The sequence below is a fragment of the Crinia signifera genome, chromosome 5 (genome assembly GCF_055691185.1).
Source record: "Crinia signifera chromosome 5, ASM5569118v1, whole genome shotgun sequence".
Taxonomy (NCBI): Eukaryota; Metazoa; Chordata; class Amphibia; order Anura; family Myobatrachidae; genus Crinia; species Crinia signifera.
This window is the reverse complement of record NC_139221.1, coordinates 209,817,594-209,843,340: the sequence shown is the minus strand read 5'-3', so window position 1 is coordinate 209,843,340 and position 25,747 is coordinate 209,817,594. Positions and strand designations below refer to the sequence as shown.

Here is a 25,747-nt window from a genome sequence, read left to right as displayed (position 1 = left end):
ATCGCTGGCAATATGGCCACTAAGCGATCATATTGCCAGTGATTTAATGTGCTGTAGAAAATAAATCTCTGGGAGTGCGCTCCCGCTGCCAGTCCTTCATGGTCGCTGGTCGCAGGATCATGCTCCTCTGATTATGGCTAAAAATCGCTGGTCGCTGGTGCACAATGCACTGTGCACCAGTGACCAGCTATTTCTAGTCAAAATGAGGTAGAGAAAGAAAGAGACAGAATAACGTGCAATTTTCAGCCAAAATTGCTGGTCGCTGATAAAAATGGTACACTGAGCAATATATTGCCGAGAGATATAGAGCAGGTATGGCGCTGTGCCACTGGGGGCCCGGACTGTCCCAGGCCCCAGCATTTCTAGTGGCGGCCCTGGCGACCAGCGATTTTGCCTGAAAATTGCAAGCTATTCTGTCTCATTCTGTCTCTACTTCATTTTGACTAGAAATCGCTGGTCGCTGGTGCACAGTGCATTGCAGCCATAATCGGAGGAGCATGATCCCGCGACCAGCGGCCATGAAGGGCTGGCAGCGGGAGTGCACTCCCAGAGATTTATCTCCCACAGAACATGCAATCACTGGCAATATGGTCGCTCAGCATATTGCCAGTGATATGTGCTGAAATCGCCCCTGTGTGTACACAGCTTAAGATTGTGTGTGGGCCACCCTGTTTTACGTGTCCCAGGCCCCCTGAAGGCTTAATCTGAGAGCTAGGCAAGGAGAGGCATATAAATAATGATATACTTGAAAAAAAATTGTTATGCAATTCTTTCAGTTGGTTCAGGTGCTTGTTGGTTGGCTGATTAATTAATTCATTAATTAGTTATTTAAAGGATATAATTGACTTATCTTTACATGTCTTTGGAGAAGCTGCAGCTATAATGAAACACTTCAGGTTAGTGGGTGTATGGTGGTACACGCATGGTTGGTAGATTTCATATAGTGAATAATGTGATTTAAAGGAGACCCAGGGAAGTGGACCCATAAACTGAATAACCTGATTGGGATACAAAGCATACTTGTGTGAAAGTCCATGGTAACCAGATTTGCTTCCTTATGCCAATACGCATATCAATATGGTTTTATGCAGGCACCTACTGTACCAGTGTTCCTGCATTTGTAGTCACAGCCATTATAATTAGTACTGGCGCTTACTGTACACAAGCCTTATCCTGGGTTCATAAGATCACCCAGAAATAGGCATCCCTTCTCTCTAAACACACCTTAAGCTAGCACAAAAGTGTGGCTACACGACCATTACACACCCACAAGATGGATCTTTCCTGTGCATTCATAATGTAGTCACCCAGTTGCAACCTACAAATGCCCCTTTAAAGGATGGAGAGATTCAGACAGGCGTAAAGTGAAGCGACTGCTGATGTATCATCTGTCTTGCTGGGGTGTAGTACAGTATATCCTATTCTAGTAACAAAAAGTGACAAGCCAAAGGAGCTACTGAAATATAATTCTCCCCTACCCATGTACAATTTACAAACATTTACTATATAAGATGAGTTATCTATAATTAGATCTGTGAACAAAGAATATATGTCATTTTGTTTATGTAATATCTGACAGAATTTTCTGTCTCCCAGATCTTTGCATTAGGTTGCCTGGTACTTATGTAATATCTGGGCTCCCGTTTTTCTTATGAGACCGCGTCCCCTCGCCACGCTTCGGGCACGGTGGCTCGCTGCGCTCGCCACACTATATAAAATCAACTATATGCATAGTTGGATAGTAGGAGTATGAAAAAATGGGGTGCATTTAACATGGGAGCCCAGATAATACATAAGTACCGGTTGCCTCACTATAGCAACATCCTTCTCAACTTTTCCCAGTGGCCATAAACTCAGTCATAGGTTTGGCTTTGTTTCTGAATGCCCATATCACAGCCCAGTTTAGCCTCCCAAATGAATTAACCAAATATTTATTCTGGGCCATCAGTAAAAGTCAATATAAGTTCTGAATCTGGAAAATTATCCAGTGAAAATACCCCATAAATGGTTAATTATGTTTACATTTATTTATTGAGCTCACAGGAAGTCATCAAGCTGTCAACACCCTAAACGACAGTAGACTGTCAATCATTAAAATTCTGCTGCCGTCCTGCTTCCTACTTCGCAGGACCTCTGCCTGAGTAAAGTACCAAACATCGATGTGGCAGATCCTTCAAGATCTAAATAACACTCAGGGTGAAATGTAATAGGATGAGAGATTCAGAAAGTGAGAGATTTGGTAAGAAATCTCCAGGTTTTTTAAAGTGGCAATCCTTTACACAGCAAAACCAGTGTGATTTTGCTGTGTCAATGATTGCCGCTTTAAAAAAACTGGAGATTTCTCACCAAATCTCTCACTTTCTGAATCTCTCATCCCATTAAATCTCACCCTCAGTGTTAGCTGGCTCTATATTACTAATATTTCTTTTATACAGCAACATTATACATGTAATTATTATCTTTGGTTATTAATTTAGAAACACATTAATTATTTTGTTTAATTAGTTGCATACAAATGGCTTAAATAGGTGTGCGGCTTCTATTATTCTAAACAAAACCATGCTGTTTATTTATTCACAGTAACTCAGAACAAAACATGTTTGTTTCTTAGAACACAATGCAGGCATTCTGGGTAAAGATTTGTAATCATTAACAAAAACATTGTTATGTCAAGAGCTGTTCATTATGCAGAATGAGGGCAAAAACTCACATACCGTATATTTGCACATGCTGTACAGAATATGTTATCTGGCATTTTGAGACAATAATTACTATTTGTTAAATGAATGCTTTGCAGTACTTCCATTCATGCTTATATTTGTTTAAATAGTTACTACATTCATTGAAGATACAGCAGTTCTGATTTGAAGGTAACAGAATCAAGAAAAATGGGGGAAAACTGTGGGAATACATTGAGTTCTGTGTTGCAATTAAATTATTAATGAATTTATTAATTAAAAGATTCACACATAGGGGGAGATTCTCTAAGAATCTCCGCCCCCCTTCGCCGCCCATCGCATTTATAATTATCGCATATGCTGTAACATATGCGATAATTAAGGCAAAGGACAGCTCTTGCGTTAAGAGCTGTCCTTTGCGGTGAGAGTCGCCGGGTTCCAGCAGGTCCCGGCGGCTCCCCCCTCCCTCCCACACCCGGCGCTGCTGCGCCGGGCTCTCCTTCTCCCTGCACCCGGAAGAGGATCAGTGCAGGGAGGAGGTCACAGGTCCAGGCAGCACAGCTCTGTGCTGCCCGGACACAGGTGAGGGGGCGATGCGGGGCGGCGGGGGGTCGGCGCGGGGCGGCAAAGGGTTGCGGTAGAAGCCCATTGGCTTCTATGGGGCATCGCCAGATTTTTCTGGCGATGCCCCCCGCCACGGTAACCCGGTGGGGGATGCTTACAGCATCCCAAAATGCGGTAAAAACCCGATAACGGGGTTTTTACCGCATTTTTCGCTTAGAGAATCTCCCCCATTATGACAGTGCAAAAAATGATAAATAAGGCAGCAAATATATAGTTCGTTGGCATTGATAAATCAAAACAAAACGCAATATGAGGGAAGTGTATAATCACATGCAAATCTGAGCCTCCAATAAAAAAACGTAGCCTTGAAATGCAAATGTTTGATCATTATGGAGGTAGAGTATCAAATTAAGGAAAAAATGATCAAAGTCCTAAGTACATTTTGAAATATTAATAGGGAGGACACCCACTATTTGTAGACTGTACCATGTTGTTGGCCTAACCACTTGTCTGGTGAATTGTTGGGTATGGGATGGCAAGAAATGTCAAGATACGGAGCCAGATAGTGAAGGATTTTTCAGAAGCAGTTTCAACATCTAATAACATTCAAATCAAACTAACTGCTATAAATACACTAACCGTAGAGGTATTAGGGATATGGGAACAGGTTCTTTATTAAACCATTAGGATAAGATGTTTAAGTTTTGGAAGCTGCAGCTATTGGGCCAAGAGTAGAGTAGTTTCCACTTTGTGGAGGCATGAGGTTGAAAATACAGTATTCAGATGTCCCATAGTGCCCAGGCCATTCTAATAGTAAAGGATGTGTATCATTTCCTTGTAATGTATTTCTGAATAGCAGTCCATCATTTTTGCACCTTGGGGCAGGACAATGTCCAATGCAAATTTGCAACAGGATGACAGCATTTAAAACAAGTAGAGTCTGACGTGACACCCATTAAACACTAATCATGGAAGCAAGGGAGGCTACTACCTCCAGGGTCAGAAAGCTGCTGCAACTTACATAAAGAAATATGCACTGTAGGTGTTTATTTGTCCATATAAATGTAATAAGAGTAAGGCCCTTTCTGTCTATTCATCTGAATGTATCTTCCTTTTTCCTTTGTTTAACTGCTGGTGTCTCCTAAGGCTCTGTACTTGGGGTTCTGATTCAGAGTTGATCGCTGATCAGCAAATTCACAAATCTAGCAATTATTGAATGACTGCACATGCGTACCATATGCATTACGCATGCTGGAGCCCACATAGCGATATATAAAATGTGCATGGATCATAAATGAAAAGTGGGTGGAGCTTGAATGACAGGAAAACAGCGTTTAGGGGTGGTAACCTGCCATTTTCCAGGCGTGTCCGAAAAAACACAGGCATGCCCAAGCGTTTTAGGAGAGAGTCTGTGACGTCAGTACTGGCCTCGATCAGCTTGTCTCAGTCACAAATTTGTGGAAGGATCAGAGTTACTCACAATTGCCCAGCTGCAAAAACATTTAGATGGTTGAGAATTGCTTATGGATTTGCGAGTGGGTAGTGAATAGCGATCCATTCGCAATTCTCTGGCTTCTCTTTTTGGCAGCGGCTATCTTTTCGCAGTCATCTGCAACTTTTCAGATAAGTGATTAGGTCTGAATCAGGCACTTGGCCTGTTCCTTATCTCCATCTACATTTCCTTGGAAAGCTCAACCCCTTTGGTCTCTAATAGCACATGTACGCTGGCTGATAACATAATATACCTCTACTTCATTGACCTCTCTTATTTAATTCTCTCTTATGTCTGTTCCAACCTCTCTACAATTTTATCCTGTATGTACCAGGATTTTTCTTTTTCCCTATACGGGCCCCCTCATCTTCAATACTTGTTGTTTCTGTTGATAGAAAGTTCTGCTTCCTTGGCGAACGTCTTAACTCCCTCCACTTTTAACACCTCACAAAATATCTCCCACACCTACTATTTCTACTTCTGCATCATCTTTAAGATGTGACTTTGGGGTAGATGTATGAAGCAGTGATAAGGGAGGAGAAGTGATAAAGTTGACCAATCAGCTCCTGACTGTCCCTTTTTAGACCCAGCCTGTAACTTAAAAGTCAGGAGCTGATTGGCCGGTGATAAAGTACCAGGTACGCATGTACCAGGTACTTTATCACTTCTCCTTCCTCATCTCCTCCTGAGTTACTGATTATAAGACAAAAACTCTCCTCCAAACACTCAAAGGAAGAAATTTACTAAGCTGAAATGGTTATGAATACACCTATTTTTAGCCATTTCTGACCGTATACGGCTCTTAATTCGTAATATTTTAACTTTACTACAGCTGATATATGGCCATTCGTATTCATATTCCAGGCATACACCTATTCATTCGAATGGTGACCAACCGGTCCTATGTAAAATACGGCCAGTAATTGACCCGAAAATATGGCTATAAAATACTCCTCATTTTCCAGCTGTATTTGTAAGAAGGAGGGATAGTGATAACGAGTTATCGGGTATGGGCGCAAAAAGATGGGTTGCTTTGCCAAGCTGCGGTGTACTGGTATAGGGTTGTCACACCCGTCAGGTAAACAATAAACAAAAAAAGTGGAGCGTACACTGCGCTATGATCTATTATACAATTTTGACACTAATTCAATATGGAGTGTGGAACTGAGGTGTACCAAATATTAGAATTTCAATGAAAGTACATTTAATGACATATAATATGAAAAACATAAAAAACATAAAAGACAATCAAAACAATGATCGATCAAGACAATATTATAAAAATATATAATAATAAAAAAATATATAAAAATGCTGCTTGAAAAATGTTAGAGAGGGAATAAGCTAGTACGGTACCTTATCTGTCTTTGGTGTGGGAATGGAGTCCGTTCCTATGATGCCTATTTGGTTGTGTCCTGGATAAATCCCATATGCTGGGGGTCCAAAATTTACACACTGGATCTTCTTTACAAAACAGCCAGGGAGTGCTATCCCTCAAGTAAGAAGACCACATAGAGGCCAATGGAATGAAGCAGTGTGTGCAAATGTTGGACCCCCATCATATGGGATTTATCCAGGACACAACCAAATAGGCATCATAGGAACGGATTCCATTCCCACACCAAAGACTTGGGGAACCACAAGTCCCAGCATGTGGGCATTAATGGGCCCGCTGGGGCAACAGAACCAATAGCCACACACACATGCACACACACCTGAAAACTAAAGCTTTATTACATATGGAGCCCATACATACAATACTCACATACCTTAACTAGAAGGTAGAATTGTTCAGTAAAATATCCATGGGGTACCTGCACAAAGAAATTATGCTCAGCAGCTCCTCCGGCGAAGATCGCGTCCTCTTCGTTCCAAGTAGCATCCCTGGCCGCTCATCGGCCAATCAGGAGCTGAGTTTTCCAAGGGAGATCCTGGTCTCATCCCTCACCTACTAGAGTGGGGATTCATCTCCATTTTGAGAAACAGAGGCCAGTGACAGTCTGATGCCATAGCCTGACATCACAGACCCATGTTGCATATGTGCAGAACAGGTCAACAGCATGCACAAAGTACCGAATATCAGTACTATGCAGCATGCGTCGCCATTATAGGTGGGCCGGAATCAGGCCCAATGCTTTAAAAACAGTTCCCGAACAGGACAAGGCTTTTAAGAGGTAAAATTTGTTGTAACTGATAGATAGCCATAGTTTTCAATATAATATTACATATTCAGGAGGACAATAGAATACTGTGGTGCCTTAGAAATCTATAATAGTAGTAATTTCCCGATCACTCAGCTTTTGGAGAACAATCGAGTCCAGTTGAATACATATAACAGTTCTGGAGGCTGTGTTTGGGACAATCATTTTCTATCATCTCAATCTTCGGGGATTGATAAAATATAGAACAATTTTTAAAAGTATGCAAAAAATGTGTCACTAATCCCTATTTCAACTGAATCAATTCAAATAGATCCTAATATTGCAAATATCAAAAATAACACTGAGTATATTCAAAAACTCCTCAATTTAAGCCAGCAAACAATACAGTACATGTGTGCACACAGTAGAGTGGATTAGAATGGATAAAGAGCTATTAACTGCTCTCCAAGAGAATGGATTTGTTGACACAATTCAATGTGCTGTTTTTTTTACATTTGTATTGATGTAAGAGTACGAAACAAGATTTCAAGATAAGCTCACCTTCGTCCAGGATAAATAGACTTGTCAATGTCATTGCAATCTCTTCCTCTCCAGTGATATCCTCTCAAGGACTGCAAGCAAGAAATATACCATAGTCTTAAACTGAGTACATACAAGATGACTTGTAAAGCATACAACATTGTTAATGATTTCTCTTGAACTCCTTTGAATTCCTGGACATACGATATAGTGCATACACACTGAGCGATTTTGCAAACTATATCGTCAGTGGAGTATGCTGTTGTTAACGATACAGGTTGAGTATCCCTTATCCAAATATCCATTATCCAAATTATTCCGAAAACCATACATTCCAAAAAAAGTGAAGACATTTTTTCTTTCTTGCTAAAAGCACTACTGGGGACATCTGTGACAGCACTACTGAGGACATAATATGTAATTGCCACTAAATATGTGCAAGAAAATGATTTCTTAGCATACAAATTCAGTACCTGAGATAGTACACAAACTTTGTTTCATGTTTTAAAATAAAATATATTTGTGTGTATTTTGTGTGTTTCATGTGTTTATACAACATAAATGCAAGATACCTCAAGATACATTGAAATATAAAAATATTCTGAAATACGGATTAATCCTTTATCCAAAATTCTTCTGGTCACGAGCATTTTGGACAAGGGATACGCAACCTGTATTTACAAATCTTCCTGCATGTTCAAAAGATAAGAAGTAGTGCATTGACAGTTCCATAGTGCGTACACACAGGACGATTTGAATAATTTTACGTTCTGATTGTTTAGGAATTGTCAAAATCGTTACAAAATCATACTGTGTGTACGCACCTTTAGTGTAGTCTATGAGTTTGTTTATCTGGTACAGGGTTATTTGCTATAGATTTATTTGCCTTTTGTGCCTTTTTATTTGTTATCTTTTGAAGGATTGTGCACCTTGAGTAATGTTGGATAAATGGCACTAATTAAATAAAATTATTATTATTGTTTCAACTACAGTTTTTGCTTTTAATGCTGATACATTGAGTGTACAAGTGAGGATGCTTTGCTCACATGAGAGCACTAAAGGTGCATACACGGAAAAATGTGAAGCATCTTTCTGTGTATCGTTAAGATTGGTCTATGATATTTCATGCATGCAGGAAGATCATAGACCAATCTATTGTGAAGTATTTTTAATCCTTTCGCTTGTACGCACAATAAACGATTTGAAACCAATGTCTCCAACATCGTTCCATGTGTATGCACCTTTACAGTCAATAACAAGCATATTTATCAGAATCCACATATCAGATGTGAATGTAATGAGATAAGATTGCGTGCATTTGCATTGCAATATTTGAAAATATTGCAGGAATGTATTCAAAGCTCCCTGCAAATCCCCTCCCGTACGTCTCATGGTATTTTTCCCATAAAATACCTTGATAGTGTGACTGTGCATGCACCTCTGGCTACCTTCCATTCCTCTTTTATCCCGCTGGCCCCCCTGCTCAAGCTGAATCAGAATCAACTTTACTGGCCAGGTATACTTGCATACTGTATACTAGGAATTTGGTTTGGATTGCTGTGCAACAGCCGGTAAGGTAACAGTTAAACAGTGACAGTACAGATATACATAAGATATATTACAGTATACACTAGATCAGTGGTCTCCAACCTTTTTCGGGGTGCGAGCTACTTGTGGCAAACTGAACCACCCGAAGAGCTACTAAAATAAAAAAATCTGCCTAATAACCAAATAATGCCCTTTACACATTATGCCACACACTGTAATAACCCTGACACATTATGCCGCATACATAACTGCGCGCGCCAAAAATTGGGTGTAGCCACATAGGGTGCATCCAATGAAAATGGGTTGTGATACACATATGCCCCCAATAGTGCAGTGCCAGATACACATATGCCCAAATTGTGCCAGATACACATATGCCCCCAATAGTGCCAGATACACATATGCTCCCACGGTGCCAGGTATGCCCCCACAGTGCCAGATAAAAGAATACCCCCATGGTTCCATCTGTGCCCCTATGGTGCCGGATATGCTCCCACAGTGCCAGCAAGTAGTATGCCCCCACAGTGCCAGCAAGTATTATGCCCCCACAGTGCCAACAACTAGTATGCCCCCACAGTGCCAACAAGTAGTATGCACCCACCGTGCCAGCAGGTAGTACATTATGCCCCCACAGTGCCAACAAGTAGTATGCCCCCACAGTGCCAGCAAGTAGTACAGTATGCCCCCACAGTGCCAACATGTAGTATGCCCCCACAGTGCCAACAAGTAGTATGCACCCACCTTGCCAACAAGTAGTATGCCCCCACAGTGCCAGCAAGTAGTACAGTATGCCCCCACAGTGCCAACAAGTAGTATGCCCCCACAGTGCCAGCAAGTAGTACAGTATGCCCCCACAGTGCCAACAAGTAGTATGCCCCCACAGTGCCAACAAGTAGTATGCCCCCACAGTGCCAGCAAGTAGTACAGTATGCCCCCACCGTGCCAACAAGTAATATTCCCCCACAGTGCCAGCAAGTAGTACAGTATGCCCGTACAGTGCCAGCAAGCAGTATGCCCCCACATTGCCAAAAATTAGTATGCCACCACAGTGCCAACAACTAGTATACCCCCACAGTGCCAATAAGTAGTATGCCCCCACAGTGCCAGCAAGTAGTATGCCCCCACAGTGCCAACAAGTAGTATGCCCCCACAGTGCCAGCAAGTAGTACATTATGCCCCCACATTGCCAGCAAGTAGTATGCCCCCACAGTGCCAGCAAGTGGTATGCCCCCACAGTGCCAGCAAGTAGTACAGTATGCCCCCACAGTGCCAACAAGTAATATTCCCCCACAGTGCCAGCAAGTAGTACAGTATGCCCGAACAGTGCCAGCAAGCAGTATGCCCCCACAGTGCCAAAAATTAGTATGCCACCACAGTGCCAACAACTAGCATGCCCCCACAGTGCCAGCAAGTAGTATGCCCCCACAGTGCCAGCAAGTAGTATGCCCCCACAGTGCCAACAAGTAGTATGCCCCCACAGTGCCAACAAGTAGTATGCCCCCACAGTGCCAGCAAGTAGTACATTATGCCCCCACATTGCCAGCAAGTAGTATGCCCCCACAGTGCCAGCAAGTGGTATGCACACTCACACACAGCACACTCACCATTGTGTCCGGTGTCCTCCTGCAGTGTCAGTGTCTCCGCTGCAGCCGCTTCTCCTCTTCTCAGGGAAGGAGAGCACAGCACAACGCGAGTCTCTCCTACCCTTCACTTCCTTGTGACTGGGCCGTCCGCCAATCAAAGCTCGCGGGCCAGCTCTTGATTGGCTGCCGGCCCGCGAGCTCTGATTGGCGGATGGGCGGCCAAGTGACAGGGATGCACAGTGAGGGGTAGGAGAGATGCGCAATGCGCTCTCCTCTCCTCCAGTCCCCTCAGGCTCGTAGGTAGAAAGCAGGCGGCAGGGAGAGACAGGCGGGCAGGCAGCAGGGAGAGACAGGCGGGCGGGCAGCAGAGTGGTTGAGCCACCCGATTCACTGCCGCGAGCTACCGGTAGCTCGCGAGCGACGGGTTGGCGACCACTGCACTAGATGTACCCTGGGTCTAAAAGACACAGGGAACATACATTCGCTAGTCGCGCAACAGCCAAGCAGGTAACAATACAAGCCGAGACAGTACAGTTATCAAATAGGGAAAACATACCCGCCAAATCAATATTGATAAATATGTCCCTAAATGTTGCAGGGTCTAAAGGGTTTAGTCACATCTTTTTATGAGAACAATGTGAAAGCTGCTCAATCAAACCAGTAATGGCCCTCAGGTGCTGCAAGGGAGGGGGGTTTAACCGCCAGCACAACAAAAGGGCATTAGTAATAAGTTGAAAAACCAACATAATAGAAGGTAATTCAGAGATCTTAGTTACATATATTTTACTTAGAAGAGTAATGGGCCCCATGCTTAATCTCTGTGGAGACTCACCTTGCAACAGTGAATGTATAGTGAAGACTAAACCACTATGCCACAGCCTACTGTCCACGAATATGTGTCTGTGATAATGGTGCCAGTACCATTATGCCAGGTTTACATAAAAGGACTTATCAGTGTAGTATTAGTACCCATTATTATCCTTGATAAAACACACCAATAAACACATTGGATTTTACACGCACCATGGATTTATTAACCCAAATTCAGCCACCATTCCACCTCCTGCCAAGCTTGGAACACATAGACTGGAGACAGGAGCAGGGAGAAGAGACTGCCGTCACTGCAGAAGAACCGGAGGGAAGTGAGCGTGCAGATTTAGGGTAAGGAAGATTTCCAGCCTTAAAAGACCTATTTCGATTCGTATCCACTTCTTGGAGGCACAAGAAAAGAGCAATAACATTATCGCTAACTAGCAGCTAATTTCATTGCCCTTCATCGTATATGTATTATTTTATTATTTTATTACTTGTTGACAAAAGCTAACATTCTATTACTACAATTAACACACACACTTTATATACACAATATAAAATACAGAAACTATTGGAAAAGGGCAGTGGTGTTATTAGCATGAGTTGTCAATACCAAATAGTACAGATTCTTCATCAGTAGTCAACAGAACCAACCTATTGTGAAAATGGGAAGACAAATGAAATGTACTTATTCACTTACAGGAAAAGCACTGAAGTAATCTTGGTCATAATCTTCTGCTGGTACTGACCTGAAAGTTCAAGGAAATCATTACTCTATGGAAACCTCTGAATAAGCACATTTGAATGAATGCGTCCTTCAATTTTTACTTTCACTGTACATGGATGACAGTTAATGTTTAATAGTTAATTATTATTATGTAGTGATGACCAAGCAAACAATTCTTCATAGGATCAGCACACTGTAGGCAGATATACGTGACATGGATGAGCAGATGACAAACCCTGTGATGTCCACAGGATCTGTAGGCACATAACAACAAAGACTGTGTGTGTTCTTTCGTAGAGAAAGAGGTATATTATAGGAGGCAGAGGTCAAGGAAATAGGGAAAAGTGGGTTAGTAAATATGAACATATACATTGAAATTGTATACACAAATAAGTATCACGATAAAACAACAAATATGTAAAGATGGATATTAAAGTATTGGAATGTGAGGGAAAACTTGCAAAACTGGTGTACCCGAATATCAAATTTGCATTGTTGCAGAGTAATTACTTTTCAACCTTAATGTTTAAGTCACAGGGGAGTTCTTTAACCATATAAAAAGTAAAAGGCTGGATGTTGAGTAATGTTATACAATCCACAAATCTTATTATCTCATGTATAATATTATTCCTTAATATAAAACAGTTTTCAAATTCAAAATGGAAGTAATGTCTTCAGGTATCATCAAGTGATGAGATAAACTTTATTTATAGAACTATAGTGATAGTATAAATTATTATTCTAACAGACATTACATGTATTAAGTATTGTTTAGTATGGAATCTTAGAATCCTCGTGTAAAAGTAATAAACTATAGATTCATTTGTGTGTGATTTGTGGGGACATATTCTTGTTATTCAAAATGGCTGCCAATGTGTCTTCCATTTTCTCAATAACAAATCCAATTAAAGGCTTTAAAATAAAGGAAAAACTCTAATTGTTGTTGCATTTGGAAAGAACACTTTAAAACCAAATTTCAGTACACAATGTATGTCTCTAATGAGAATGGAAATAGATCATATAGGAATAACACCTACACATACACATTGACATGGATGAGATGTTCCAGTTCTTGCACATAAAAATTACCTTACTGTATGTGAGTTTGTACCAGGGCTATTAGGACATGCAAAGCAGAAACAGAAAAAAGTTAGCCAAAAGAAAAGTAAAGAGAACTTATTATGGTAATCTTTAGTACATTAATGGTAAGATTGACGGCACAGCGTCAACATCTCCCAAGTACATTTCACACATTTTAAACAATCACAATTGCACTGAAGCTCTTGGTGGCTGCTAAATGAATAGCTGATGTTCCTTTCAGTGGTTTGGAAGTAATACACTCTGTATAAATTACACACTAAAATGCTCATGTGATAATTGTTAATGTTGATACTTACGACTCTATTGTTTCACAGATCTTTTTGAGCAGTGGAAATGAGCAAAACTTGAAAAGAACTCCAGAAACAGCTTCTGAATTCTTCTACAGGAAAAGCATATATGTGTTTCATTAGCATATATAAAAATGTGTTTATGCATTTATTGGCACATAGCGGTGTAATTCCTTACAAGCTAATGCTTTCCAATGCCAGAGAAGAATTCCTAATTTTTCAGGATTATCAATATCAATGTTTGGTTATTTTTTAAAATTAGTATTATTATTTATCATCTTTGATGATAACTTTATCCTGGTAATAAGTGTTACATTTTATTATATGGTGACTCATTTGAAACTTGAATGTTGATCTGTAATGGTGCCCATACACGGTCCGATGTACGGGAGTGATGAGATGCGCGCTCCCACACACATCCCATTGCAGAGCACATATAGTATGTGCTGCCTGTACTTTTTGAACTAGATTGCATTGCATTTAGTTCAATATGCACAGTGCTTTAGCACATCAAATGCATTTTGAACTGGATGCGATGCAATCTAGTTTAAAAGTACAGTGCACATTTCACCGTGTATGGGCGGCATTAGTGCTGGGCTTGCTTTTATATATATATATATATATATATATATATATATATATATATATATATAGACACACACACACAATAACCCTGACACTGCAATGTCATTATGGTAAGTGTTTTGTAAAGAAATTTGCCACTATTATTTTTAATGTCAGTGCCAGACATTTGTAAACAATTGGTTCTTAGCTAGTTTGGGTTATGTTATTACTTATTTTACAGAAAACCCATTCACTTAATATTTAAATAAAGCTGGGTTCAAACCTATTAAATTACACATTTGATGCAACTTTACTCTCTTTTTCACTTCCAACACAGTCGCCATATGCGAGTACACAACTATATGAATCTTCAACCTACACCTGTCTAAAATATCTTTTGAATAGACACAAAGGCCAACACTGCTGCTGGAGGAATATTAAAAGAATGGTCGACCAGGACAGTCAGTATTGCATTCCCAATGGTTTACGTACAACTTTAATGGTTGTAAGTCAGCACAGGCCTCCACAGGCCTCTGTAAGTTGCAGCATGATTGCTGTGATGTTTGGGGACCGAGCTTGGGCGTCACCCAGCACCATTCTTCAAAACAGGGTGTGTTTACACCGTTTTGAAGTCATAACGAGTCCAGGGTCTGCATCGTCAGATGCAGACTTCGTAGATCCGGGTGTCCGGATTCAACAGTGGGCCTGCCTAAGCTTAATCTTAGACACAGCAGTCACATCTCCTAAATGCAAACAGGAGGCATCTGTTTTTTGCTGCACTTTAATTAGATGGAATTAGACGGCTGAGCTATTCCATCCAAACATGAATGAGGTCAACATCTCACTTTAATGCTGTGTACACACAGTACAATCCAGCATGAGATTTTGACTATATAGTCAAAATCGCATGCAGATCGCACAGGTTTTTTACCTTGTGATCCCAATGCGTGCTCCCGTGACAGCACAAATTGAAACCCAGATAGACAGGCCAGCAATGACTATATAGTGCAAATCAAATGTAGATTGTATGAATTGTATGTAAATAGTACAGAGATAGCAAAGATTGCATAGCACTCGAATCTTAAGTCAAATAGCAAGGGAATCTCACTGTGTGTACACACCATTAGTCCGATATTGAACTATGGCATCTGATAAATATTGAACTGTAAATAAAACCTGATCGGCAGATGCAGCCTGTTTTCCTCTGATAAAACATGATTGACAGTGCATGCACACTCTAAAAATATCTCATGAATGGGTCAGGAATCAAAATAATGATGATTGTACAGTTGTGTACACAGCTTAAGTCTATGTCAGTTGAGGTTCCTGATTACAGACTAACTTGTCTGCTAGAAATGAACTTGCATGTAAATTCATGACCACTTTCCAATGCTTATCAGTGAGTGTAAATGTAATACAGTAACAAGACATTTCCAGTATATACACCAACCTGTTTATACAAAGTCATAATGCTGTACTGGGCCAACTGTAATGGGGTGTGAGATTCAGAAAGTGACAGACCTTGGGAGAGATTTCCCATTTTTTAAATTATTAGATTAGATTATCACACCCTATTATAGTTGGCCCATAATGTTTATCCTGCCCAAGAAAGGTGTACAAATCACACCGACCATGAGAAAATAGTCCGTGCAAAAAGGGCAAGTGGGACTCAATAGTTTAGCATTGCTGCTTCTCATCATAGTGGCCATGGTTTTCAGTCCACCCAGGATAGTAAAAGGTACGTTAAATAAACTGCAAGGTTCCGTCAGAACTTGGGTTTTATGTATGTATCTCCTCTTCGGGAATAAGTCAGAGTTGTACACATACACAATGGTTTGTGTATGTCTCCAATGGTACAAGTAATGAGCAGGTCTCATTGGGTTCTGCATTGTTGTACGCAGTATCCCCTGAGACAAAGCCTGATTGACAGGCTGCGGCCATATGTTCCTGAAAAAAGGGGCGTCACCTCCATTTTAAGGGAGTGCCAATGCCAGGGTCTGTGTCTTTCAAACACAGACTTCCTGCCCTCGGCTATAGACCTGCGAGAGCCATTGTGAGTAACCTCAGGATTACTCAGATGGCTGATGGTCTCACAGATGATCCGATGCTGTACCTTAGGAAGCAGCACTCAGATCGGCGATGCAGGCAGGAGAAGTTTTTTTTGGTTAGACACCTTCTGCTGTGCAGTGTGAACTACATCATCACTGAATCGGGCCCTGGGAGGAAAGTGTTGCTTAATTGAGCTCTTACGAAGCTGGGGAGCAGGGAAAAGTGAGCAAGTTCTTCTTACCTGAAAATGCTGCATGGAGTCAGCATGCCAAGTTCCCAGGGAAATTAATCTTCCACATTACAAAAATTATAGTAGTGGTTTTGTATGGATTGGTCATATTGTGCATGTGCATCAGCTTCGGGTGTGAATATTAAATATTCTCAATAAAGCAATGCTGAATATGTTGCCATTATAAATACAAATTAATATTAGTCAAATACTAGCACACTAGTTATGCAATTGATTCTTTTTCTATTTTAATCGATCCCTTAGGAATGTGTAGCAGACAGGCAAGATTCCCCAGCCTCACATCATCCCCGGTATTTACAACAGGTTATAAGCCAGGTTCATTACCCGGTAACAATGGCTTCTTTCGGCCTTGCAGGATGTGGCCTGTACTCTGATTTCTGCTTACTGATGTTTGAGCAGATATGCATTTATGAGCTACTGCCAGGGCCCATGGAATTGAATCCGGGAGCATAAATTATGACCTTACCAAATAGTCAGACATGTTCACCATCTTCCTTGCTTTCTTAATTGCTCTTTTTAATTCCATCTTAAATATAAAAAAAAAGAAAAAGTTGTTGGACACATTTTGTTTCATACTGTATGTAAACATGACACCATCACTTTGACATTTTCACATATTTGCCAATAGACTCAGAGCACGAACCTGTACACTAATCTGTGTTTATGTTCAAATTCTTAAATTGCCATGTGTTGGATTAGCCCCCCACACCACATGCATACCCTGAACGTGGTGCAATTGGGAGAACATAAATCCTCTGTGCTGCTATGGTCATTCAAATATCTAGACACTAGTTAGTTTAATTTAAAAAAGTATTATGGAATATTAAAATGTCACTTTTATCCATTATCCCTAAATTCCAGAGTTAACAGATATTTATGTAATATAGTACCATAGCTTTCAGGTTAGAGAACTAAAGGGGGGGGGGGGGGGGGGGTATTTGGGCAGATAAATATGAGACTATTTTAGAAAGCTCAATGTTTTTGGAGCATGTTTATTGCTCAATGTTTTGGAGCATCTTCAGGTGGTAATACTGTATCCTGTTCTGTTTTTAGGGGAAGGACATCCTCTCCTTCCTTTGCTGAAAAAATGTATGTGCCTGCAAAGCCTGATGACAAAATAGGCTTAGTTAGCAAAACCCATGTCGTTGCCACCAAGGCCCTATTAACAGTATTGTAGGCCCTGGGCAAAGCAATGCACTGGGGCCCCTACATCATACTTGCCTACTTTTGAACACTAGTTTCAGGGAGATTATAGTTGGTAGTCAAATTTGCACAGCGCCCCATTGAGGGGGTGTGTCTTCCTCCACCCAAAGGGCGTGCCTAGTTCCATATATGGAGAGATTGTGAAAAGAGTTTGTGAACGTGGCACCTAGAAGCGCGGGTGTGTACTGCTACATCTGAGAGGAATCTTGTAAAATGACTTATATCCAATCCCCAAAGCAGTTAGTAAGAGCGACTATACTTGCTAAAGTGCTGGAAAATGGTGCTGATGGTTCAATATAAATGTATCTATCTCTCATTTCTCTTTTCCCCAAAAATGTAACAGTGTAATGTGTTAGGTGACATGAGGGAGATTGTTAGACTAATGACAGAGAGAGGGAGATTGCTGCTATTTCAGGGAGTCTCCTGCGGAATGCAGGAGGGGAGGTAACTATGCCCTACATACGTATTCACGGGAACCAATTTTAAAAAATAATACCATGCCTCTCCCACAGTCCTGTGCTGTTTGCTGATCGGTGGATAGTTCCAGCCCTCCACCAATCAGCATGCTGACAACTATGAGAGTATGTGTCCAGGAGTAGATAACCTTTGGCAGTCCAGTTGCTGTGGAATTACACATCCCAACCTGCCCTGCCACAGATGTATCATGTACTAACAGAAAATATGTGGGATGTGGATGTGTAGTTACACAGCAGCTGGTGTGTTACCAGTGGCGTAACTCCCGGAGGCAATGGAGACATTTGCCGCCGGGCGTTAGCCTTGAGGGGGGCACATAGAGCAGCTCACGCAGCTGAGCTTGCAGCGGCAGGGAGGGCTATAGGTGGAGCGGGTGCAGGGCAGCTGGCTGCACATAAAGATGCCGCTCCAATCGGGCGGCAGGTGGCTGTGGTGCTCACACAGCTGAGCCTGCCGTTGGAGGATACGCTGAGTGCAGAAGCACTCCTCACAGCAGTAAACACCAGACGCCGATAGAGGCTGCCGCTGCTGCGGATCTACGCCTCACAGGGGGAGGAGACATGCCTTGGATCCGCTCACCATCACTCAATCGCAGGAGGCTGGGAATCAGAGGCAGTGTGCGGGTAGGCAGCTGGACTTCAGCAACAGTCACCCCAGTTCCTGCTGCCTGAACTTCAGTGTCATCAGACTGGCTCCAGGAAGGCGGTCACAGAGGATTAGGGAGTCAGACCAGCATCTGGGACTGCAGCAGGGTAATTACTTCAGTGTGGCCCCCCATCCTTAGCCATTACTGTGTGTCTTCCCTTTCCTAAATTGTTATAGCCTGTCCTTGTCACACCCCCATGATGCCTCGGATGAGGCATTCATTCTCCTTATAGTGTATTCCCTATTCCTGCCCAGACAGCACTTTGTGCAGGCCACTCCTCTTAAGGCCCCCATACACTGTGCTGATTTGGGCTGATTTAGACCAATTGAGCCATCAAATTGGCCCAAATCGGGTCATTTTGATATCTCCCCAGGTCCAATGCATGGTCCCGTGAATATGGAACCTCAGTCCGTGGTTGGACCTGCTGGCCGTCCGACCACCCGACCTGGGACCTCCCTCCCAGTGGCAAGCTGGGCGGCAAACAGGGACGCATGCGATCCATCACAACAAATTGTGATGGATTGCATGCGACCCTTCCCGGGCAGCTCGCAGGGTATGTGGGGGGTGGCCGTACACTGCTGTGAGACATCGCAGCCATGTATGGCCACCTTTAGTGTCTGTGGGTCTCACACCCTGCTTTTTAACCTTCCTTGCATTGGCACAGGTCTAGCCTGTATCCTGCCTTGGCTAGAAGCACCTACCTCTTCCATTTATTGCAGATGCCCCTTGTCTTGGTGATGCAGGTGTGTGCCACCCCCTTGTCACTGGTGATGCAGGTTCTAGCCTCCTCTCTCAGACCCTGAGAGGTGCTGGGGCTGAATAAAACTTTATTTATTCGATTGAAGGATATATATCATATATGGTGGCCACAAATGCAGTGTGCCAGTGTGTGGGATGGAGGGGGGGGGGGGCAAAACTTTTGATATCGCCTCCGGGCTCCCCTTATGAACTTACGCCCCTGTGTGTTACAGGTTGCTTACACTTGCAACATAGAATATAGATTTCATCTCTATTGGGGCACGGATTGTGAATGTCTGAAATATTTTTTGTAAAGTGCTGCATGTGCTCTATAAATAACTGACAAATAATATTTGATATTGCTTGCTTTTCTATCAACTGTGCATGTTCTGCATTATAATTTGTATTTAAAAATATTCACATTCTAAATAGAATAGAATATAGGGGGCAGTAGATTGAGTCATTAACCCTTCGCTGACAGAACTCACAGCCCTCCTATGACATCCTCAATCACAAATGATTCTCGGATAATGACAGGAAATTCTTAGCAGTAAATTAAGTAATCAGTGTTAATCCACCCTGTCAGTGCATGGATAGTATGCCGATGGTGACAGAGAGGGACCGATTCCTCTTTTACAGCTTTTACATGCCCCTTTCTCAGTGTCTGAGGAGTGGTAGTGACTGGCATTTGGTGGATATGCACCTGTAAGATTTATTTTCATTTACCTTTCTGGCCTGTCTGTCTTTATTAACTAAAGAAATGTCTGAGCTTGTGTATTTTCAAGAAAAAGAATGGTTGCTGGATGTTCTGTCCCTGTAAATGTGCCAGCAAACTGATTTAGGATACAAGTGGGGTATAAACCTCTCCACTTCACTGAGGACCCTCTTACCCCAAAAATACAACACCTCAGACAGAAAAATGAAGGTGAAGCCAATTAACAATTACCATTTATTTTATTTTGTATCTGCGGCATTGCGGTTTCTATATGAAATAATAACAGGTATAGCATTAAAGCTACATAGTTCTACAATGAATACATTTTGATGGGTTTATAAACCACGGGACAAACAGTCGTTTGTACCACAATAAGAATATCTTAGTGCCCCAAGTTTCTCACGTCAGTCTTATCAAGCACAATCTTTAACCTAGAAAATGTAATTACTGTACTTATAATAATTATCATTCATTACCTTAGATGTAGATTTAGGTAATGATTTACCAGCTTCCACATCTGAAGATGCAGATGTGCTGTCATAATGGATTCGGTATGAAATCCCGACAGGGTCAAAATCCCGTATTGTTCATAATACCAACAAGGACAAAATCCTGACAAGGACAAAATCCCGACATTTAAAATCCCGACAAGGACAAAATCCCGACAAGGTCAAAATACCGACATATAGAATGTACAGGTGAAACAGTCAACGTGACTTTGTGTCGACAGGACGCAAGGTCGACATGGGTTTTTGCACTGTTTTTTGACCTGACTGTCGACATGGTCAACATTAACACAGTTGGAAGTGAACTGCAGCCCCTCGCATCGCTCGTAATGCTTTGGGCACGGTGCCTCGCTGCGCTTGGCACACTATTTTATTCTCCAACCACGCCCTAGTGGATGGTAGGGCATGAAATACCGCCTGTCAGCACATGTCGGGTCAAAAAACAGTGAAAAAAACCATGTCGACCTCGTGACCTGTCGACACAAAGTCATGTTGACTGTTTCACCTGTACATTCTATATGTCGGTATTTTGATCTTTTCGGGATTTTAAATGTTGGGATTTTGTCCTTGTCGGGATTTTAAATGTCTGGATTTTGTCCTTGTCGGTATTACGACCCATTCGGGATTTTGACCCTGTCAGGATGTTGACCGTCGGGATTTTGACTGCATCCCGTCATAATGTCTGCATACTGGCAATGCGATAATTGACTACATTGAACAGGGGATACAGTCACTAGGGCGACAAGCCTTAGGTCGAACACTGAAGGTCGACATGCATGAAGATCGACGCGGGTTAGGGCGACAGAACATAAGGTTGACACAAGCATTAGGTCAACATGGGGAAGGTTGTGTCGACATGGGGTTTTTCACTTTTTTTTCAGCTGACATGCTGCCAGGCGGTATTTCATGCCCTACCATCCACTAGGGCATAGTGTAGAGAATAAAATAGTGTGCCAGGCATAGCAAGCCACCATGCCCGAATCATGCGAAGGGATGCGGTGTGTGTCCATGTTGACTGTATCGACATTCTAATAAAAGAAAAACTCCATGTCGACATTTTGACTGTCGACCTTCCCCATGTCGACCTAATGCTTGTATCATATCATGTTGTCATGTCGACCTTTAGTGGCTTGTCAGAGGAGACACCTATCCCCTACCAAGGATGTATGGTATTTCCCCCTCCCAAAATGTCTGGTGAAGGGTCTTCTTATACATCTATGCACCTCTGATTTATTGAGGACCACTACATTAGCCTGACTCTGACCTTCCAGATACATACTGAGGCAGAGAAGAGGAGACATCCTCCTCTGACCAAAGATGTACAATTTCGGTACTTGTGTAATATCTGGGCGCCCGATTATCTGATTGTATGCCTTAACTTAAGGCATACAATCAGATGCGATGCGACGCGATTTTGCGGTAAAATCGCATCCATCGCATCGCGACCAAATCACATGCGATGCGATCGCGATTTTCCATAGGATTCAATGTTAAAATGGTCCTGTTCATTTCCCCACTATCCAAGTGGGCATAGAGTTGATTTTATATAGCGTGGCGAGCGCAGTGAGCCACCGAGCCCGAAGCGTGGCAAACGCAGCGAGCCCCGCGAGGGGAAGCGGATTACTTAAAATGTATTCCGCGTCCCCTTGCAGGGCTCACTGCGCTCGCCACGCTATATAAAATCAACTCTATGCCCACTTTGATAGTGGGGAAATGAACAGGACCATTTTAACATTGAATCCTATGGAAAATCACGTCGATCGCATCGCATGCGATTTGGTTGCATTCAATGCGATTTTCCGACCCGATCGGGCGCCCAGTTATTACACTAGTACCACAATTTCTATTCCATTTGCGCGCCAGTGGGGAGGACACACCTTTTGTGTTTTCATACATAATCACTCTTCTGTTTCTCCACAGCACTATTTTTTGGGAGAAAAACATTGATCTTGTGCTGCACATGCGACGCCAGCACAGGCACCCTCCTCCCTGTTATGTCGAAAACCCCCTCACTGCAACCCCCCACCATTGAGGATGGGCTCCTGCAACACTGACAGTCTTTGGGGTTTCCTCCTTCCGTGACCACCAATGTTATAACGTGAGCTGCTGCTTTGCAGCGTCACTTTACAGCACTCTGGGTCACAGAGCAGCAGGGCTCCCAGAAGACAGCCCTCACTGGAGCAATGATCTCTGGACCCTGGAAAGTTGAGTATGATTTTCTTTTAGTTTATTTTATATACACAGTGATCAGCGTGTGTGTCCATCAGACAAACATAGCTGATTACAAATGGACCTGTCCTTGAACTGCATTCCCTGTGCAGAACTCCCGATTCGCATGTGAGCCCTGTGCGGGCGGCTGACGTCACAAGAATTCAGCTGCCCGCCCTCTACCTCTACAGGGAAGATGCAAAGTTAAGACACCAGAGAGTGTTTGAGTTTTGCGTGCAGCTTCCAAATCATTCGATGGTCGGCGACCATCAAATGATTTGGCCCCCCGCACCCAAGGCTGCGAATGGATGTTTATGCAAAACATCTATTTGCAGCCCGGAGGTCAGTCCGGAGGTTGGACAGGGGCTGTGTACAGCCTCCGCTGCTGTGTGTGGTACTATGCAGACAGCAGCGGAGGCTAGGCAGAGGTGAATGCATGCCTGTGTGCGGCAACCCTCCACCTCATGGCCGGAGGCTGGGGGCGCACGGAGGCTGGGGGCAGCCCAGCAGCTTACCTGGGTGCTGGGCTTGCCCCGAGCATGTCGGTCGGCTTTGCGGGGGTGTAGGTCGGCGGGTTTCCCGGCACTTGGAGACAATGTCTGTCACGGCTAAAGGGCTGGATGGAGTCGTGTGGTGCACAGGAACCGGAGACGGACCAGGAGGAGTAGGATTGAAACGTGCAGGTTTAATAACGGATTTCATAAATGATAAACTTCACTCAAATACTTCTTTAAGTGACAGTTGGAATAAATTAAATAGAGTCCAGCACAATACTAATAACGGGCAGGGAAATCTGGAAACGTATACTTGGTGAGCCAGAGTACATAGATGAGGATCCGGAAGGAGGTTGATTTGATGACAGAAGAAATGGATCCGGATGACTGAAAGATGATGGAATGAATGAGTTGTATGAAGGAGGACAGCGGGAAGCTGTGCAGGGTAATTCTGGGACACAAGCAGGAACAAGCACTAGGTAGGACTTGCAGCATTGGTGTCAGGAGAAAACTTCCTTGTAGCAAGATGCAGGGAGCAAGGCACCAGAGTCAGGAGAGAAAGAGCCAGGATCCGGGAATCAGCTAGGAGTTGTGAATGACTCCAAAGACTCATTGCACTGACACTGAACAGCCTAGGCAGATCCCCTATATCCCCAGGGGATGGCTGCCATTGGCTGTCAGCACAGGATGAGGAGGGAACCTCCACTCTGGGCCAATCTGTCTCCTGCCCTCAACCAAGATGGCGACGCCGGCCTCCCGGCACCACTACTGCTGCCATCCCTACCCAGAGCTGCCGCTACCCGCACACCGCAGACCGGAGCCTGCACACGCTAGCCGGCGGCGGGCGCGGACGGGTGAGTACTGTACCCGCCGCGCTCCGTCGCGGCTACGTGTGACAGTACCCCCCCTTTTCAGGGTGACCCCAGGGCGCCTATGGGCCTTGTGCGGATTTCTCTGGAGAAATTGCTTTACCAGTTTTGGAGCGTGCAAATCAATGGAATCCACCCAAGAGTTCTCTTCGGGACCAAACCCAACCCATTCCACCAGATACTGGGTACGAGAATTGCGGCAACGAGAGTCTATAATGCGTCTTACCTCGAATTCAGCCCCACTTTCGGCGTTAATCTTGGGCGGTTTGGGAATCTTCTTTTGATAAGAGTTCAACCTTAAAGGCTTGAGGAGGGACACATGGAAGGAATTCGAAATCCTTAGGGAAGGAGGAAGTTGAAGTCTATAAGCGACAGGATTAATGACTTGGATGATAGGGTATGGCCCAATGAACCGGGGAGCCAGCTTCATAGAGGGCAGACGGAGGCGTATATGGCGGGTAGACAGCCATACCCGGTCTCCGACTTTTAATCTGGGCGCTGCCCTCCTTTTCCTGTCTGCCATCCTCTTGTATCGGGCGGAAGATTTAAGAAGAGCGGTGTGGACATCCGACCAGATTTTAGCAAAGCGTTGTAGTGAAGTGGTTGCTGCAGGAACTTCGGAAGAGGATAATTCTGAGAAATCCGGAGATCGTGGATGTTTGCCGAATACTGTAAAGAAGGGGGTGGTTCCGGAGGAAGAGTGATAGGAGTTGTTATGCATATATTCTGCCCACGGGAGAAGATCCACCCAGTCATCTTGGGAAGACGAGACAAACAGTCGGACAAAGGCCTCCAAGTCTTGATTCACCCGTTCTGTCTGGCCGTTGGTCTGGGGATGAAAGGCAGTGGAAAACTTGAGTTTGACCTGTACCGCGGCACAGAGAGCTCTCCAGAACTTTGCAACGAACTGTACTACGCGGTCGGATACAATCTCTTTGGGCAGTCCGTGAAGTTTAAAAATGGTTGAGATGAATAGCTGAGCCAGTACTGGAGCAGAGGGGAGACCTTTTAGTGGGAAAAAATGGACCATTTTCGAGAATCGGTCGACCACTACCCAGATTGCGGTATGACCTTTTGAGGGAGGTAGTTCGCAAATGAAGTCCATTGACAGATGGGTCCATGGTTCTGTGGGAATGGTTAGAGGGCGGAGAGGACCAGCGGGAGTTGTTCTGGGCACTTTATGCTGAGCACATCTTACACAAGAGGCAACGAAGTTGGTTACGTCGTGGCGGATGGTTGGCCACCAATAAGAACGTGACAGGAACATCAAGGTCTTTTGTGCTCCTGCGTGCCCTGCGAAGCGGGAAGAATGTGCCCATGACAATATTTTCTTGCGAAGTTCGGGGGGAACGAACGTTTTACCTGGAGGAGGAGATGGCTGTACGGTTACTTGGGCGAAGACCAGCGGATCGAGGATTGGACGAGGAGGTGTCTCTAGGTCAGAGGTCGTCTCAAAGGAGCGGGATAGAGCGTCTGCCTTAGTATTCGTGGTTCCAGGTCGGAATTTAATTTGGAAATCAAAGCGTTCAAAAAACATGGCCCAACGGGCTTGGCGGG

The 25,747-nt window shown here is 43.4% G+C and overlaps 1 protein-coding gene across 3 annotated transcripts in view; it reads right to left on the bottom strand.

Moving 5' to 3' along the window:
- The window catches only part of AOAH (acyloxyacyl hydrolase), a 171,661-nt gene that overhangs the window by 90,895 nt on the left and 55,019 nt on the right, over positions 1 to 25,747 (bottom strand). For 2 of the 3 annotated variants that reach the window (XM_083188483.1, XM_083188481.1), the window contains exons 5-8: positions 16,804 to 16,863; positions 13,484 to 13,566; positions 12,060 to 12,108; positions 7,437 to 7,507 (exon numbers count right to left, since the gene is read on the bottom strand). In XM_083188483.1, coding sequence (XP_083044609.1) covers positions 7,437 to 7,507; positions 12,060 to 12,108; positions 13,484 to 13,566; positions 16,804 to 16,863 — 263 coding nt within the window. The remainder of the gene's footprint in view (positions 1 to 7,436; positions 7,508 to 12,059; positions 12,109 to 13,483; positions 13,567 to 16,803; positions 16,864 to 25,747) is intronic. The other variant, XM_083188482.1, reaches the window with a different exon arrangement.